At 25.8% G+C, this 19,642-nt stretch overlaps 1 protein-coding gene across 1 annotated transcript; it reads right to left on the bottom strand.

Moving 5' to 3' along the window:
- Positions 1-12,538: 12,538 nt before the first annotated feature.
- On the bottom strand, positions 12,539-17,698 carry LOC145840715 (uncharacterized). The gene is made up of 3 exons (XM_082948041.1): positions 17,607-17,698; positions 17,310-17,544; positions 12,539-12,993 (listed from the first exon to the last, which is right to left on the bottom strand). Exons 1-3 carry the CDS (start codon positions 17,674-17,676, stop codon positions 12,861-12,863), a joined length of 438 nt encoding a protein of 145 aa, XP_082804167.1. The 5' UTR covers positions 17,677-17,698; the 3' UTR covers positions 12,539-12,860.
- Between the last annotated feature and the right edge of the window lie 1,944 nt (positions 17,699-19,642).

Here is a 19,642-nt window from a genome sequence, read left to right as displayed (position 1 = left end):
AGTTTTCTTTGCACTTCAATTAATTTATATGCAAAAAAAATTAAAAAGATGCTCATATTTTAAACCACTTTTTATTTAATACTTTAGTTAGTTTAACTTTAGTTTACGCATAATTTTCTAACACTTTTGTTTCTACATGTAATATCTATATTTGTACAGACACATTGAAAACAATATATATGACATAAATTAATATAGATTTTGTAAGGTATACATTTTCATTTTTCAAACATTGTTTTTGTCAAACTAAGTTAACTTTTATGCCTTGCATATCAATACACACATTTGCTGGTTTTTGAAGCTACCTATTTAATATAAACTAGATTTAGGGATGGTATATTTATAAAGTTTGTACATTATTAATCAAAATAGTTCAAACTCAAGCAAATAAACAACTAAACATTGACACACACTCAGACTATCACTATTTGAAGACTTCAAATCTCAGGCCAACTAAGTCATTTTTTAAGTTTTTGGCAAGAATTGCTTTTGTATACAAAAATATCAGGAATTTTGTTGACTCAGACTGACTTTTTTGCTTAAAAGAGTGGCAAATTAAACTTATGATGTAAGTTTTGCTCAACCCACAGTGTTAGTTTGAGTTATAATATATGTTAAATTTTAAGTCTTGCAGCTGATATAATTCAAAATATTATTTATATTATTGTGTACATTTAAGTGTGAACAATCAGTGTTGCCAAAAAACTTGAATCCAGGAAAATCTTTGAACTTAAAAATTTATGCTTAAAAATTCTGGAAAAAGACTTGAATTTGAAAATTTTTGAAAAAACCTTGAATTTCAAACAGTTTTTACATGTAAAGTAATGAAATTTCGATTTGACACAAAAAATTTTGCAAAAAACATTTCTTTATTTAAAAAATATATTAAAATAGCTTAATAGTGTTTTTTAATATTAATATATATTTTAAGACATTTTTTAAACTTTAATTAAATTTTATACCAAAAATAAAAGTAGGAATTGTACTGCCAAAAACTTTGTATTGGTGCATTGCACCTTTACTTGTAAAATTTCACCGATTGCTGTGCTTCGTGTTGGAACTAAACCAAGAAATTCTACCAAAATGTCAAAATTAGTAAAAACATTTCTAATAAAAATTCTCAGACGAGCTGATTTTCTATCAGTTCTCTCATGTTAACAGATTGATTAAAGTCCTTATTTCATTTATGCGACTTTATAACCTTAATTCATTTCCTAAATACGACTTTTTGTTGTCATTGAAGAAATAAACAGAAGTTTTTCATTACTACCAACATAAATACTTTAAAAAAGTTTTCAATTATAAACGATATCTCATTTTAAATAATAAATTTTGCTAGTTTATAACTTATCTTAACAATTTTTTTCTGATCATTCTATAGTTACTGAAGATAATATGTGCTTTGTAGGAATTTGGTCATTTGTTTTTTTATCGTTACTCGCAATAAATCCTAACTAAAATTTATTTATTTTTATAGCTCGTCTTATATTTTACAAATAATATTTACAAATGCAATACTCTTATTGCAGATAAAGAATCGCAGTAATGCTAAATAAAAAAATAAGTTTTTCTATTTTTCTAACAACTTAATAAATTTTATACTTTTCTTAAAATTGTTTAAGAAACTTAATTGTCCATTCCAGCTGACTTATATTTTTTTGGCATGTAATTTATTTACTAATAATAACGCTCGTTTTTTCTTTATGTTGTGAACTTTGTTTAAACTGGGTTGCTACACAAACAGGCTATTTTAAAAGCTTCAAAACTCAGGTGTGTGTGAAACTTTTATTTCAAACACTTAAAAGAAATCTTTTTAATTCCCAGAACAGTTTTTATGACTGTAGTATAGTTTACTAATTGTAGTTTTTTCTTGTTTTCTTACACTTTGTGTACATTTTGATGATGATGATGATATTTTTACTGGGTATTTAAGCTTAATTAACAATTATTTATTAGCTTCTTTAACTTTTAATAAACTTAGACTGGTTTGAGATGACTCAGACATTTTTGCTTTTTAATTGGCAACTATGTAAAAGACTAGTTACTAATAAGACATATATTTAAGTATTCGAGAATTAATTATGTAAAAGAATTTCTTCTAGCTTTCTCTAGTACAAACAAGTATTAATTTTATTAAGTTAACTAATTACTAAATTGTTTAATAAATGTAAACTATTTAACACGCAAAAACTTTGTTTAAAGTAAATATTCTTAAAAATATGAAAAAAGGGGTTAATAATATAACAAATATATAAAAGTAACCCATAAATTGTCTTTAAAGTTTTTTTTATAGAGAGTTAAGTTGTAAGTAAAATTACAGTAAAGTATTAAGTTAAGTTATTAAGTGCTTATGAAAGTACATAGTTTATTAACACTTAAGTGTTTTAGTCAATGTAACTTTTATTCTGATAAATATTAATTTAATTAGGCATTTTATGTATAGCTAAAAATCATTTAAATGATAAGGTGAATAAAAGTAAAACTTTTCTCTAGTGTGACTAAAACTAAAACCAAAAGATTATTCAAATGTCAATAAAACTAAAACTGCGGCCCGCAAAGACTTTGAAAACTTGAAATTTGGCCCGCGACCACCAACTGCCTGCCGACCCCTGATCTACAACCATGTATACGTTTTCTATAGTTATAATTTAATCGCATAAATAAAGACTGATAGTGGAAAAGTACTGGAAAAAAAAACGAGAAAATGGAATATTACAAAAAAGTTTATAAACGAGAGATGTTTTTTTTTATTATGGTAAACAAACAAACTTGAAAATTAAAACAACCGTAGTTGCTATTGTTTGTTTTAAAAAGCTAAATGAAAACGTTTAAATTTAAAAATTTACTAAAAACCAATATCAAAAAAAAATAACTAAGCCACTATTTTTTTTATAAAAAAACAACATTAAATTTTTAAACAAACAAAGCTTTCTTTATTTCTAATATTTAATTTATATCACTAGAGTATTTTTAAAATACAAAACTAAAATGACACAGTAGTTTTGATACAAAAATCATTCAAATACACGAAGTATTTTTTTTTTGTATAACTTAGGTGTAACCTTGTTGAGAGGTTATAAATTTTTCCATTGTATCGAAAATCATGAACATATCCTATTCTGTTATGAATAATTTAGTTACAAAGTTTTTTTTTACAGCTTTTACATAACATTCTATCTTGATGTATAGAAAAGATCTTCTTGGTTCCTTTATTGTTCAAAAACGTTTTTAAATCGTCCTTTTTGTTAACATGTTCGGATTTTTACAACTGTATAGCAAAAAAATGATAAAAAAGATAAATAATCAACTGATAATAACAAAGGATCAGTCGTGTCAGCACAGTTTACTAACAAGTAAAAATAAGAACATTTTTGTAATCTTTTATTACAAAAAAGTTTAAACTTGCTTCTTCTTTATTGTTTTTTAGCAAAAAAGGTCAAGTCGCAGATGAAAATTTTTCGCGGGCCGCAGGTTTTTTAAGTCTTATGTTAACAGATTGAACTTTGCTTGATACTGATAAATTAGATATAAAAAAAACTACTTCTTGATATTCATCCTTATGCGAAATGACAAGGGTCGATAAGATACATTTCAGCTTTTGGGTCGATATTATTTATCCGACCATTTAAACAACTTTTTGAACGTTTATGATCCAAGGTTTAGTTATATTTCCCTGACTTACTTTATAGTTATTAGATATCCGACTTGCAAACCGAAGATTGAACTAAGTTTGTTGCTTTTTGCTAGTACAGCTAAAACTAAAATGGAAAAAAGATTATTAAGAAATTAAGTTCACCTAATAATTAGAGATCCTAAATTTCAAAAAATTTTAAAAATTCCTGTTTTGTTTCTGAGTTTACATTTATATTTACGAGAGTTTGCTTGAACTGTCGAAACATTCTTTGTTGCTCTATTGGTTTAGTTATACGACATTCATGATGATAAACAGTCTTTTTATAACAACTTGGTTGTTTAGATAAAGTTATTTTTTTGGTAAAATTATGGCAGTCAGAGAAAGAATTTTGTTTTCAAAATCCGGCTTTATTTTCGATCTTTTCAGTACATTTTAATTTATTTTAAATATTAAAAATAATTGTAAAATAATTAAAATTGAATGACATCATATAAGCTACGTTAAAATATGTATTTTTATATTTTGTATAACTTTATAAAAACCTAAAATACTTTGTTGTTAATTTAATGTGAATTGTGGAAAAATGTCAAACGTATATACAAGAAAAAATTTACTGCCAAGATCTCTAACGCAAGCTGATTATAACAGACATAATGGTACTTCTAACTTCGCTTACAAACAGCTTCCTGATATTCATAAGGACGATGAAAGCAGATTGATAAATGTAAATTGTGTTTTCTTTACGCTTTTAAAGTTGTTTAAATAAAGAAATAAAAGTAAGAACTAATAACAGTCAACTTACTGCCAAACAACAAATACGTGAAAAAGTTTAAAGTCATTTAAATTTGAAGTTTCAAAAGTTTTTTATTATAGTTTATGTTATGTCAGACAACAAATTAATAAGTTTACTAAATTGCTTCAATTCTAGGAAAAGAGATATAAGAAATACACACCATGGCCAGGCGGAATTACAAAACAGACATTAAAAAAATTGGCTGCTTTCGAGTATAGTTGTAAGTTAAAATTTAAATGTTAAATATATAAAAAATTGTTATAAATACTTAAAGTACTTTTTTAAGTGTTTACTTCAAAACTTTTGCTAAAACTTAATAACTACACAACTTTTAGTGGTTTATGATAACCATACGCTGTTTTTTATTGTCTAAGATAAGTTTATTTGCTACAGGCAAGTCAAACTTTACCTGTGATTTGGGTCACGGTCAAAGTGAGGGTAGAATTTACGGAAAACATTACGACTACATGAAGAAGAAAGTAATGCCACCGGACGACACAGTTCCTGGCAGAAGAAGGTTACGTTTGTTTTTTTTTTAGTTGCATGCGACACCTTGACAGCTTTAATTTTAAAGTTTAGTTTTAAGTTATACGGTACGATACACGAATGGATAATAAGAAATTGAAAATAGATCTAATCAAATCAAGAAACTTTTTATTTTTTCAAACCAACTTTTATGCTTAGTAAAAAAGTCGATACACATTGGGTCAAAAACACGTTAAATTGGAAGTGGGTTAAGAAGCTTGTTAAAAATCAGTATCTGTAAATACTTTCAAGTTTTAAGTTTTGATGTAGCAAGATAACTCATCTATTGAACAGTTCAAAATTAGTTTTAAAAATCTTGTTAAAACATAAAACATTAGAATTTATACAATAGTTCTCATTATTTTTTGCTCTATCTTATTTATATTAAAAAATCATTTAAGAATTTAAAATGATGCAAGTGAAGTTTAAAGTTAAAATATACTTTATTGTAACATCTTTGAAATGCCTAGTAGAAACTTTTTGAAATATTAGTTATTTGTGTTAAAAAGCTGTCTAACCTGACGATTTAAAATAAAAATGAGTTACTGCTATACTATAATACTTAACTGTTCTTTATAAGTAAAAGATAATTAAATTTCATAGTGTATACATTTTGTTTAAAAAAACAACAGTTATCAAACGTGTTATAATAGTTTTTTTTGTAAAGTTACAAAACTGTACTATTAAATTTGGGTAAGGTAAAATTTAAGCTTTTAGAAATTATTTGAGCAATACTTTTACTTCTAGAGAGTACTTGTTCAAAGTTAGTTCAAGCACTACATAAAAATATCTTATTTGTCTTTCGGTTACTAAACATATAAAAAAGTTTTTTAATTCAAGTAGAAGTATGTTTTAATCAATTTAAATAAACTGCTTTGTGAAATTGGCGTATATTTTAAGAATACAAGACAGTAAACTGATAAGTGCTAAGTTTTAATTTAATGCTTTTTAACTTAATGCTTCTAATTTAGGCAAGTACTTTTTTCAGTGAGTTTATCAATACAGTAACCTCTCGCTTATTTACGCACATTGTGTCCACAGAAAAAGTGCGTAAAGGTATGAGAGATCGTAAAGATACGAGAGGTACCAAATATACTTACTATAATGGCTGTTTTTAGATATTGCTTCTAGTTATAAACAGACTGGAGACTTTTCCACTTTTAAAAATTTGTTTACTTTATTTATAAATATGAAAATAAAAGATAAAACTATACATATACTAAAAAAAGGACTTAAATTTATATAAAATAATAATACTTGTAGAAAGATTTTACTAATTTTAAAAACTATAATAATTATAAACAACTGAGATTTGTGTTAATTGTAAGCTCTATATTTATTAAGTATCACTGCTACATTTTGCTAGGAAGTTTCATTAGATTTTTTTTTAGGTGTTTGTTCATATATAGGAAAAAATGCTGTTCTATTTATTTGTGTTTTAAACTCTTATTAATTCATTATACTTTCATTATTTAACGAAGTCATATTTTTTTAAGAATTTTAATTTTATCTCTTGTTGTTAACAACATTTCTGATATACTGAGGTATAACTAAATGTTTATAAGTTACTCAAGGAACATAATTTTACAAAGTCTAAAAATATAGAGAGGTGAGTTAGCATTTAAAATAATATTTTAGGTTAAAAATATACAATAAACCTAATTTGTGCAATATTAAAGCAAATTAAAATTTTATTTTTATAATTTTTTAGAATTCTAAAATGCGTAACTAAACGAGAGTGCGTAACGTCATGAGTGCGTAAAGATGCGAGAGGTTACTGTACATACAAACTCAACTACTATTTGAAAAATATACTTATTGTAATAGTTTTAATACAGTAAACCAGGGTTTCCCAAGGTGGGCCAAGTGGCCGCCTTGGGGACCATGACAGATACTCGTAAGGCCACGAGCAGCAAAGGGGCCAAAAGGGGGGGGGGGGAGCATGAGAAGCAAAGGAGCCACAGGGAGCCATGAGGTTATAGTTTAAAAATTACACTAGATATTCTGGAGTTGTTGATGAAGAGCAAAAATAAAAGTTTTTGAGTAATCTTGTTGAAGGGGGCCATAGATTTTTAATTTCTTTAAAGGGCCATTTAAAAAAAGCTTGGAAAACCCTGCTGTAAAAAAACGTATAAAGCAATAAACAAGTTACAAAAAATGTTTTCACATTCAAACTAAGTTTAGAATCAGTTTAGAGCTCTAAAGTATATATAATTTTAATATATACTAAAAAATTTTCAAAGTAATATAAAAGGCATGCTTTAATTTTTACTCACTAAACAAAGTAGTTACAAAGACATTTTTTTCGTCATAACTTATAAATGAAATAAGTATTGGCAATATATACACATAATGACTAATTTAAAAGCACAACCATTGTTCCTACAGATAAAGCACTCAAAAAATATTAGACTCGTCAGTTTTATTTCGGCTCCTTCAAACCTGATGCTAATTTGATAACTTCATGGTCGTTTGTCGGAGATAATTCAATGACAAACCTAATTGACTGTCGGTTTTTGTTAAGACTGTCGAGCTGACGCATTTCAAGAAAGCCGGTACAAAGTGCCTCATAAATACAACTAAGTTGAGGAAAATCCCTCTTGATGTGCTCGAAGGGTATACTATCAAAATCCACCCCTGTTTAAAACCCACCTGACTTGTTTCCTTTTAAATCAATCTATTTTATATATTTTTTGCATTTTATATATGTTTTTTTCATCTATTTTTCACTATCACTGTTACTCCTAACCCTTACTTTCGATCGGCAAGCGGTTCTTAAATTTACTGGGTGGATTTTGATCGGTTGGATTTGATCGCGGGTGGATTTTGAACGTGTCCCGCTCTGAGAAGATAACAGTTTTTTTTTTCCATCTCACATTGAGGCGAAGTTCTTCTGTCAGAGTTTAATTTATTTAAAATGTTCTTCTTTTCTTCCACATTATTTCTCAAGTTGTCACAGGACAAACTAACCGCTTTCCAGTTATCACTCGCACACTCCCTTTCAATTTTTATGACATCTGAGGCGTTTATTGGAGCTTTGGCAAACGACGCGGGAATTTTTTTACGATCCACTTTGTAATCTAACAAATGCCTCAGCAAGTCCGGATGGGTATCGACACGCATAAGCTTGAACTCCGAAGACATTAGAATGCAGATGTCTCTTAAGTGTGGGTATTCGTCTAAAAAGAGATCCGTGTTGTTTTCCAAGGCTCGAATTTTAGTTGATTTTTCTTGTAATTAGGGATTGCGTACACCGGGCGATAGTTACCGTTGATGCTGAACCCCAATCCTGAATAGCAACATCTTTAAAAATCCCCTTCGTACTGTGATCGCGTGGAATAGGTAAGAGGAAGCAAAAACTAGTAAAGGATGGAGAAACTCAATGGTAAACTAGTAAAGGGGGATATGCAAAATAATGTGCACACTTACGTAACCACTACTTTAGAGCAGTGGTGTTCACTGGGTTTCCTGTGCACACTACAGTGCATTGAATTTAATTTATTATGCCTCTGTTAAAAAAAAACTGTTTTAACATAGTTAAAACTTCTTAGCATGTTAATTGTATATCAACACACACAAAACATAAAAAAAAAGTTTTTTAGTAATATTTTAATTTTTGTAGTTTAGGTTGCAAAAACTTTTTCTAATTTTCAATCAGTATGCAGGGCTTTTTAAAATGCCTTATAGTATAAGCTTTAAAATTAAAATAGAAAATTACAAACGATAAAAAAAAACCGTTAAATATAAAAAAATAAGTTTTACTATAGTTTTATAGTAAACATAAAAAGGTATAATAACAAATTAATACAATTTTGTCTTAAATAAAGCACTTTATTTTGCGTTACTAAAAATTCGCTTTATTGCCTTGGATTGAAATGTGTACAGGTTTTAATACTTTTTAATGGTTTTACTAAAAAAAAAGAAAATATTTTTTGAAATTAAAATATTTAAACTGTTGGAATAATATTTACACTGTATTTATAAGTATATAAAATAAAAAGGCTGCCGCCCGACTATTACACATCAACGACATCGAGAGATGCGTACAGTTGGCCGAGAAATGTGAACAGTAAGTACTCGAGAGTGTGCCGCTTGAACAAGTACCTGGATCATGGTTATGTAAACGGAAGAGTGGCAGAAAACAACTTTGGGATTCGTTAGTTATAATTTTAAAACAGCAATTATGAATGATTTTTTAAAAACGAGTTTTATAGTACATATTTAACTAAAAACCGTACAAAAAAATCTGCTCACAATTTCTATGAAAACTATTTTAAGATAAAACTACTAAGTTATGGTTGTAGAAATCTTTGTTGTTATGTTTAGTTTTGACTTAAAAAAATGTTTGTAATAATTTTTTGTAACTAGTATATGAAAATTTTGATATACATATGTTTTGCAAACTGTTTTAGTCACGAAAATGATAAAAAACAAAATGTCTGATAAACAAGCCGATTTAATTATTTCAATTTTAGCTGCTAAGAATTTTTTTTAACTTTATACAAATTGTACACATTCGTTTAAAACTACTGACCTTGCTTATTAAAAATTAATTTAAGTTTCTTATGCAAATTTACATAATAAAGTTTTTGTTTTTCTAAAATGCAACTTTTTAAATATTTCAAAGCTGTGACTTTTTTCTAAACATTTCGTAAACGCAGTGCCGGATGTAACGTACCACGCGTTTCCCGAGAACCGACCCACAATGAGACCCGATCCTTACAAAAGCGTCCAATCTGTGCAGGTCCTCGACATAGACCCGTGTCCCAGGGTCTCCGTGCAAAGCAAAAAATAAATCTTACGAAATAAAGTTTGTTGGCAACAAAAAATCGTAGTTTGTTTTTTCATCTATTTTTTAATCCTAAACACAAAACAGGTTACTATTTTCAAACTATGGAGAAGTATAGCAAGCTTAATGAAAAATAGAATAAACTTTAAAAATCTAGTTTCAGACTTTAAAAATATATATAAAAACTTTGAAAATCTAAATACAAGCTTAGAAAATGATTTGTTAGTACAAAACGACTACAATGATATACAATCAAACTTTTTTTCTTCTTCAACTTTCAAATAAAGTCTGTGAAAGACAAGCATAGTTTAAAACAGACATATAGTTATAAACACACTAGTTAGTATAAAACTAAGACACATTTATATTCGAAATGTTGATAATCATTAAACAAAAATTTTCCATTAAGTAAACACTTTCAGACTGCTTTTGCGATTGTGGAAGTTAGAAAACTTGATTGCGTTTCTGCTTGTATATTAAAAACAATGTTGACTAAAAAACTACAGTAATTAGGAAATCAAAATTTGGAAAAACATTAAAATAGCTCATACGTAGAGGTATAAAAGATAGTTTTTCATTTTAGTGAAATATAGCCGTGGAAAAATTTACTTACAGCATAATTTTTGAGTCTTAACTTAAATACTATCAAAGAAAGCGTCGGCGAAAGTCTACGAGATCTTAAGCCTGAGCTTCCGTATGCCATGAGACAAGCTTAAGTTAACAAAGCTTAATCATACCAATTTGATCATCAGACCACAAGCTTTCGGTAGACTGAGACTCGGGTTTTGTTCGAAAGATAAGAATATCTAATATTGGGTCTATATTGAATAATATATACTCTAGCTTTTCAAAAATCATTATTATCAGGTCTAACTCTTTCAACATAGAGGACTAAGAATAAAAATTAAGTATATGTATTGTACATTTAAATATTTAAGAGTAAACTTAAAAATTTGGTTTAAAAATATAATTATTCTTTTTATTAAAGTTTTTATTTTTGAAAGCACATATTTTATGAGTAAAGTTTCTGTAAAACTTTTATTCTTAGTAAAAAATAAATAAATTTAGTCAAAAATAATTGGACTATAAATTTACAGACTTCGTAACTGTTACCCAAAAAAAATTTTATAAGTTTATTATTTTTCCAAAATGTGATTTTATTAATAAAATCATAAAAGCTTAAATTTTTTGCACAGTTTACTACTTGAAACAAAAATCTGTGCATACTTTATCATTAGACACAAATATTATTATTAAAACACAGTTTTGTTTTTAATATTACAACTTTCCATATCAGCATGTAATATATTTTAAATAATTAAAACAACAAATAAACACTAAAACAACTATTTTTAGATACCTTTCACTTATACGAAATTATTGTGAATAGTAAAACAGTTTTTTGCACACTGCTTTTATCAAAACTTAGTCTTTTTTTTTTTGTTTAATTTAACTAACGTTGATAATTGTTTGTGTGTTTTCGAGCAGTTTAAGTAAAACAAACACTTTCTAACTGTGCAAAAATAGATATTCTGCAAGATAAGTTGTTACATAACATACTTTTAAATGAGATTTGTAGGAGTTATTTTAATAGTTTAAATATTAACATGTATTTGCATTAATAAATAGTAGTAACGGCTTTAATTGCACACCAGTTTCTACAGTTAATCAAATTAGTTTTGTATACGTTTGAAGAAAAATTGTTTAAGTACAGTTTTTTTTTCTTTAGTACTCAAATGACAAATTATTTTATATCGTACAAAAATAAATGAATAAAAATTTATTGTACAAATTTTTTTTTCTAATGGTGGTACTTATTTCAACTATTTTATAATGAATATGAATTCTAAAGTATAGTAATTTTTAAGTATTTACATAATTAGTTTTTTTTATATAAATAAAATAAATAATAAATAGTCTTTTTTTACAAATTTAGATAGAGCGGTTCTACTTTTTGTATTCCTAATATACTGAATAAATTGAAAAAAGCAAGTAGTTTATTTAGTAGCCATCTAAAATAGTTTTAGCATAATTACAAGCTAGAAAACATGTATTTTTATATATATTGAACAGCTTTAGTATATTAAAGAGCCTAGTCAAGTAAGTTTTATTATTACAATATTTAGTTGAAAGTTTATATACTCTAGTTTTGTAAAACAACTTCATTGAACGACGAACTTTTACTATTAGCAGTCCAATAATAACAAACTAAATTAAAGGGAATTTTTTTTTCTTCTTTTATTGTAGCAAAGATTAAAACTTTAGTTTTTTTAAAGACTCTTCGTGTTAGAAATAAAAAAAAGTATTAGTACATACTTAATACTTAAAAGGTTTTTAATTTTAATTATCAGTATAACTTAGTTATTTTAGTAGAATTAATTTTATTATACTTCATTACTAAATATAAACTTATTTAGTTTATTTTTAATTGTCAGAAAAAAAAACTATAACACGTTAAAGCTAAAATACAAAAATAAAATAAAAAACAATAAAAAACATAAAAGATAAAATTTGTAAGGAAGAAAAAAAGCAAATTGTTGTATTTTTTCGAAAATAAAGTGTTACTAAATAATTTAATAGTTTACTTTTTAAAGTTCTATTAGAAAAGACATTTATATAGAACGTTAAAATAATGCACTAAAACTATATTATTAGTTAGTTAAATTGGAAATTAGATAAAAAGTTGTTTTTTTATATCATTTCAATAAATAAAAACAATTCGAGTAAATCTTTATTAAACAGTAGTTTTCAATATTTAAAAAAGTTTTTCAACTATATTTTTCAATCAATGGGGAGTTTGTATTTACGTTAATAACTAATCATTTGTATAAATTGCAATAAGTGTTTTTTACCAAAAGACATTTTATGTTTTTTAAATACACATACTTTTTGAGCTAATTTCAAAATATAAAACATGAAAAAAATATGAATCTCAGATGAACTGTCATGGAAGAAAGTTTTTCTAAATGCGAATGATAAGATGTAGTTTAAATGAAAACAAGTTTTGTTGATTTATAAAGTTTATCAAATATTTATCTAGAGTTCAAGAGTAAAATTAGAAATTATCTTTCAGTTTTTAAAAATAAGTACATGTTGTGTGTAAATAAAAAAATATAAAACTAACTGAAAACTGCACCACAGTTGGGGCAGTGCCTTTGTCTGAAGGCCAAGCAGAAAATAAGACCCAGCGGGAAGAAAAATATGGCGCAAAAAACACCAAAGCACGTGAAATCGTCTTCGAGCACTCCAACTCTGATATTGAAAATAATTGTTTTAACTTTGTTATATACACAAACATGCATCATTTAACTGTAAAAGTTATTTTTAGAAACAAAAAAGTAATAGAGACGATAATTTCTTAACTACAAAAATATAATAGTATTTCTTGTAGTTTTCTTATATTAATTTTTATTCTCTAAAAAATTAGGTCAATATAAAAACCAATGAAAGGTTATTTTTCAAGACAAAAAAAATTGAAATTTTTGGTACAAATAAGTTTGTACATAAAAAACTTAAAAAAAGCTGTCTTGTCTTAAAATACCCGTTTTACCAGTAAAATAATATACATGATACACGCACAAATCGATAGTTGAACACAAATCACAAGATATTCAGTTCCAAAATAATTTAAGGCTATTGTGTTTTTTTTTATTACAAATTTTTTTAAAAACTTCATACAATACTTTCAGTTGGTATCTACTCTTAACAAAAATTAATTAACTTCTACTAAATGTACATAAAATACAGTTAAGAACAGATAACAGGGTTTATATGGTGATTAAAAACAAACAATGTCTTTACTAATGATAAATCTTTTACTTTTAAGTTTAAAAGTTATCTTCAAATCTACAAGTCTAGCTTATAAATTGTTTAATTTTTAATATTATAAAAGCTTTTCTTTATTTTTAAATGGTTTTATTTTTTACTTTTACAATAAAGCTTTTGTTTCTATAAATTGGTCTGTAACATATAAAAGCTTAGTGGAAGATAATCTATGTAATTCTCATGAAATGTTAGGTATCTTCTCAAAAACAATTAAAAAAAAATTTAATATATTTTTGCTTTTATGAAAAAATTAATAATATATATAAATTTTTTGGTAGGTCTTTTTAAGAAAATTTCTACAAAACTAAAAAGCTACTACACATCAATATTTTTTCCTTTTTAAAACAAAAATATCTGATTGATAATTAAAGGTCTCATATATAAGTTATTTTGGTTTAATTTTTATCTATAAGCTAATTCCATTTAGAAAATATTTGAAATTAAACTAAAGCTATCATTATAACTTGTATATATTATATGTTGAAACATACAGTTTAGTTAAATAGACTTAATGTAAATTCCTCAAAATATTTTTTAGTAGTTTATGATGTCAAAACAATTATGCAATAAGCTAAGGTTATTTGCATGGTTTATAACCACGTATTTTGTAAATAAATAAAAAATTTTCACCACAAACGTATCCATCTTTTATTTTAAAGGCTTTAAGGGTATTGTTAATACAATTTAAGACACATTATATGAATTATTATCTAAAAATATCAATGTACTTTTACAATAAACTTTAGATATTCAACTTCGACGGATTGTTTGTACTTTATTTTATAAATTTTTAAAAGTTGTCTTTAAAAAAGTGAACTACTTTTAATTTCAACTTAAAAAACTTTTGGTACAATTTTGTTTTTTTAAACTTTAGTATTGTTAATTTGTTATTGAAAAATTATCATTATTGAAATAAATTGTCAGTCAACTAAAACTAGTTCAGGTGAAGAAATTAATAAACTATATAAAATAGATGAAATCAAGTTCGATGAAACAAGCATATGATCAAACTATTTTCCTGAATAAATAGTAAAAGTAGCTCTTTTAGTTACAAAAATAAATTACGTGTGTTGTGAAGTAAAACTACTAACATATTTGTAATATGAAATAAGATATCCTAACTTGTTAAAAGAATTCAAAAAATTAAAGCCAAAACATTAGCAGATAGAAGTTAATTTTTAACAAAGTTTAGTTATTAGATCATCAAAATATAAACTCCCAGTAGAGCAGTGTTAATAGTTGCTATTAGTTATGAGTCTCTACAAATTAATGCTAATAAAAAAGCAAAGCAATAAGATAACAAAAATAAGAAAACATAACTCTAGAATAATATATCCCAAGGGAGATATATTTAAATCATAATTAAATTAAATTTTTTACATAAAGATAAGTATTTAAATTAAGCAAATAAAAACATATTTTAGCCATATAAATGTTACTGTTAACTAAGACTACATTATATAAATGCAAACAATGTTACCCATAACACATTGAGTATACACTATAAAATATTTAAACCGTGTTATTTGTAAAAAACTTAGAAGTCAGAACTTATATAATAAGATTGATAAAAATTAGGATTAAAAATTTTAGTATTTTTTATTACTCTATTTAAAATTTAGTTTAAAAATATCATATATAAACTGAAAAAAAGAACTTATTTATACCCAAGCTAGTTTTTGGTAAAATAAAACTTAAACAGGTCATGTAGAACTGAGCTTATTAAAGCACTTCAGGAAAAAAACTTACCTAGTCAAGGTAAAAAAATAGTGATCTATGTGTAAATAACTATAGCATTTACAACAGCTAGATCTAAAAGACTTCATTTATGGCAATTTAGAAAAGTATACAAATAAAAACGCAAGCATTTATTGATTAGAAAATGAAACAACAAAGGACTTTGATTATACTTGTAAAAAAAAGATTTAATTGTTACAAATAGATAAGTACTATATACAGTGCTTATTCATTTATCCGGACAGTTTCGGTCAGAAAAAAATTCAAAAAATTTTCAATATTAAACACTAATATTTTTGTATGATGCACATATTTAAGCTTTCATGCTGTAAGAAAATATTAGTAACTTTATAAATTCTACAATTTTGTTCATTATTTTGAGGTAATAATACTATTAAAGATTACATTCTATCTTTGTTAAAAACTAGTTTAGTTATCAAAAACGTTTGCATGTAAAGGAAGTCAGTTTAGAAATTTTTAAAACAATGTTATTTAAATCATAAATTTTAGTTTTTTATTTAAATTTGAAAGTTTTTTTTATAGGTAACTAAATTCTGAGTTTTTTTTATAAAATGAATGTATAGCAGTTATTTTATGTTTGATTTGTAATTCAAAAAATATTACAAAAGTTGATAAATCAAACACTTTTTGTTTAAGATGAGTTGCATGACTATATATATTTTTTTAACTTATTTAAGTTTTACACACTTAACATACCAGGTTTTAGAAATGGATAAGAGTTCTGAAAAAAGAAAACGAGTTTCTCTAACCATTGAAAACAAACTAGAAGTTTGTAAAATGGTAAAAAAGGATGTGCCCAAGTCATTTATAATGGAGTAGTTCAGTACAGGCAGGTCGACTTTGTACAACAGTTTAAAAAATGAAGAAAAGTTTAGAAAGTTCAAAGCAGAAAAGGAGGAGCTGGGATTCATTAAAGCCACAAAAACAAACAAAAAAGTTGAGGGAGGTTTGTTTGAAAAGTGGGACAGCACCCTTTATATCTAGTTTCGTCAAGAACGTGATAAAGGTAGTCCAATAACTAGACCAATACTCTTAGAAAAGGCCCCTGAATTACATCGTTTAATTTACGGTGAACATTATATGTCATTTTTAGCAAGCACTGGGTTTCAGTATAGGTTTTTCAAAAGGTTTGGTTAAAGAAATCTCAAAATATACGGTGAAAAATTAAGTTTAGATACCTCATCTGCTGAAATATTCATAAATGAATTTACTAGCATAACGGAAGGCTATTACAAACATCAAATTTTTAATTGTGATGAAACTGGATTTTTTCTTTGTTTAATTTTTTTTTTCTTTATTCAGAAAGATAGGTTTACATAATTTTTTGTTTTTAATAATAAACTTAATTTATATTTTCTCTTACACAAAAAGTAATCTTTTTTTAAATTAATAGTTAGGGCAGGTGGAATTATAAATGACAAATTTTACTTGCTTGACCCTAAAAAACTTATATCGTTGCAGAGGGTTAGTAAGTCTGATGTTTTTCTACCTTAGAAAAAATAAATTAATTAACTTAAAATTTAGCTTTTACTATTTATCATTTTATTATATATTATTCACAATTACTAAAGATTTGTTTTGTTATGCATTGCATTATACGCAGCAGTTATGTATATGAAAAAGTTTATTATTTGTACTTATCCGGACATGTTTACAGAATATATTGCCCAACGTGTCCGGATAATTGAATAAGTACTGTACTATGTTTTTTATTGCTTTGTAATAATTATTTTAAAAATATATATAACTTTAGGTTTTCAAATTTTGGTTTAAATCAACATATAAAACTATTTTTAAAACTGAGAAATTCAATTAAAATTTATTTAAAAAAGGTCATGGTAGAATCTTGAGGAAAATTTAAGGCAAAAATATAATTTCAATATAACTTATTTTGATGCAAGCTATAAAAAAGTGTTCTAGTTAAGACTTACAATAAATTTAACTTTCACTAGAAAACATTATTTAATAAGTCAATATTTACTTGCCTGCAAGCAGGGCACCCTCCTACAACTACTATAGTTTGTGGGTGTTGAATGTGGCTGACCACCGTTGGCTGCTCGAAATGGTTGACAAGCGGCTGGTAGCCTTGCGGTTGGTTGTATGGACTATACTGGTTGCCATGGTGGTTTTGATAACTTTGAGCTTGTTGGTAGTTGCTGTCCATTGTACCATAACCAGAAAGAGGGCTTGCTTGAGGCGGAACAGCTTGGATTGGATATCCTGTGAATAAAAAATAACAAAGTGTACTTTTATGATTTGAGTTTTGTTATGAAAACGTTTACCGTTATGTGGATTTACAAGTGGGGTGTTTAGTGATTCGTATGGCGGAGGCTTGTCATCCTTTAAATCCATTTTATGAAATTTTAAAATTCTTTGGTCTACAAAAATTGTCATTATCAGCTTTAAATCAATGCAGGAAAGTATTACTATTTTTTAATATTTTTTAAGAATCAGATAACCAAAACTAATGTGTTTTTAATTAACTAAATTTGTAAATAAAGCTGTTGTAAATTTGTAAGCATAACAAATTTACGTTATAACTGTTACTTCTAGTTAGTCAGTTGTAAAAAACCCTTCCATACACTTGTATTATAAGAAAATACAGATAATTTAAAATTAATTTTGTTTTGTTCTAACAAAAATAACAACAAGGTTACCATTCTCTTAGGCTGCTCACAATCAACTTTAAATTTTTGCTTTATCATGTAATATGTAAATATTTTATTTGCAAAACAATAATTTTAATTTACAGCTACTTCAAATTTTGAAAAAATCAGACAAAATAAAACTTATTTTTAAATTGATTTATGTATTTCAATTTATAGAAATAAGATTTGTTTTATTATATACACAAGGTTCCCACTAAAATTTCAAAAAAATTTTATAGGGAAATTCATAAAGTACAGCAAACTTATAGGAAAACTATCTAAAAATGTTGTTTAATTGACAGTGTTAGAGAACAACAACATTAACCTACTGTTCATAATCTTCTTAAACTTAACTCTAATATCAATTTATATCAAAATTACTATATTTATCATCAAAGTTATTAAGTTTACATTTATTGTAGAATAAAGTTTTTATGTCTTTATTATATAGGTTATAGCATATAATGAAAACTCCTATTTGGAATGCCCATGAAGAACGTGTAGGTTACAGCTACCTATGTTCACTAGCTTGGGAAGATGTTGGTATAAAACTAATTAATACTAACTTATTTTAGTCTAAATTTAAACAAGATACAAGAAACTATTTTGTTCAGCTATTTTTTAATCATGAGTACTTCTTTCCGAAAAAACTAAAAAAATATTGTATTTGCAAAATACTGATTTCATAAAAACTGACATGTGTTTCTCTATGTTAAACAACAAGACAGTTTTGACCTGCTATAACTCAAAAATATTTTGAATTTTTTAATCTGTACAAAGCAACTTGCAGCTTAGTTTAAACTCTATTGAATAAAATCAAATTGTGATAAAAGTGATTAACCCACCCTCCTATGCCCATAAAAAAAGCACACAAAAAATTTTTAGTTACAATGTAAAAATTCATATACAAATTAGGTAGCAGACAATTTAGTCTGTTGACTTTTGTGTCAATTAAATAAATATTAGAGTAAAACAAGTCTAGTGAAGTATAGTAATTACTTATAATAATTACAATGTGTTAAACTTTTGTCTCATTTTAAGGAGTTGTATTTCTATTTATTTACCACAATATCAAACTTAAAGTACAAATAAAAACTTATTTTTATAACTTTGTTCATTTATTGATACATATCTTATTCAGTCAAACCTTTAATTAAGTCTATAAACTGATCCTTAAAAGATTTTTGTTTCTTTAAAAATAAAACACGTAAATTTATTTACTTTTTTTATTATATTATTTTTTTTATATTATTATTTTTTATTTACTTAATTTTAAACAGGTTGTAAACAAAAACAAAACAAACAGTAAAAAGTTGTGGAAAATAATTAACAATATTGTTGCTATTAAACCTATCTCTCATTCAAATATCAATGGTGTGCCTGATGTGCATGGTAATGTTGTTGTTGAACCAAAAAAATTGGTAATGCTATGAATAAAAACTTTTTGTCAATTGCTGATGATTTAATAAAAAAAAGAACACATGTTGCTTGTGATTTTGATGAGTCTTCAATAGGTTCTGTAAAAAATGGTTTTGTTTTTAAGAATATATCAGCAAGCAAAATTGAAAATTATAAAAACAATGAACCCTAACAAGAGTGTGTGTTCTGATGTCCCTAGTATTGGTTTTGTGAAGCTTAGTGCAAAAATAATTTCTCCCTACCTTTCTATG

This window comes from Thalia democratica, chromosome 7 (genome assembly GCF_965202585.1).
Source record: "Thalia democratica chromosome 7, ktThaDemo2.hap1.1, whole genome shotgun sequence".
Classification (NCBI taxonomy): Eukaryota; Metazoa; Chordata; class Thaliacea; order Salpida; family Salpidae; genus Thalia; species Thalia democratica.
This window is presented reverse-complemented; position numbering and strand designations above follow the sequence as displayed.

Bases quoted from the DNA above. Each gene is read 5' to 3' on its own strand.
- LOC145840715 (XM_082948041.1), bottom strand. From the start codon at position 17,676: ATGGATTTAAAGGATGACAAGCCTCCGCCATACGAATCACTAAACACC. The intron at 17,545-17,606 runs GTAAACGTTTTC...TTTTATTCACAG, and splicing joins ACTTGTAAATCCACATAACG to GATATCCAATCCAAGCTGTT. The intron at 12,994-17,309 runs GCAAGTAAATAT...TTTCAATATCAG, and splicing joins GGAGGGTGCCCTGCTTGCAG to AGTTGGAGTGCTCGAAGACG.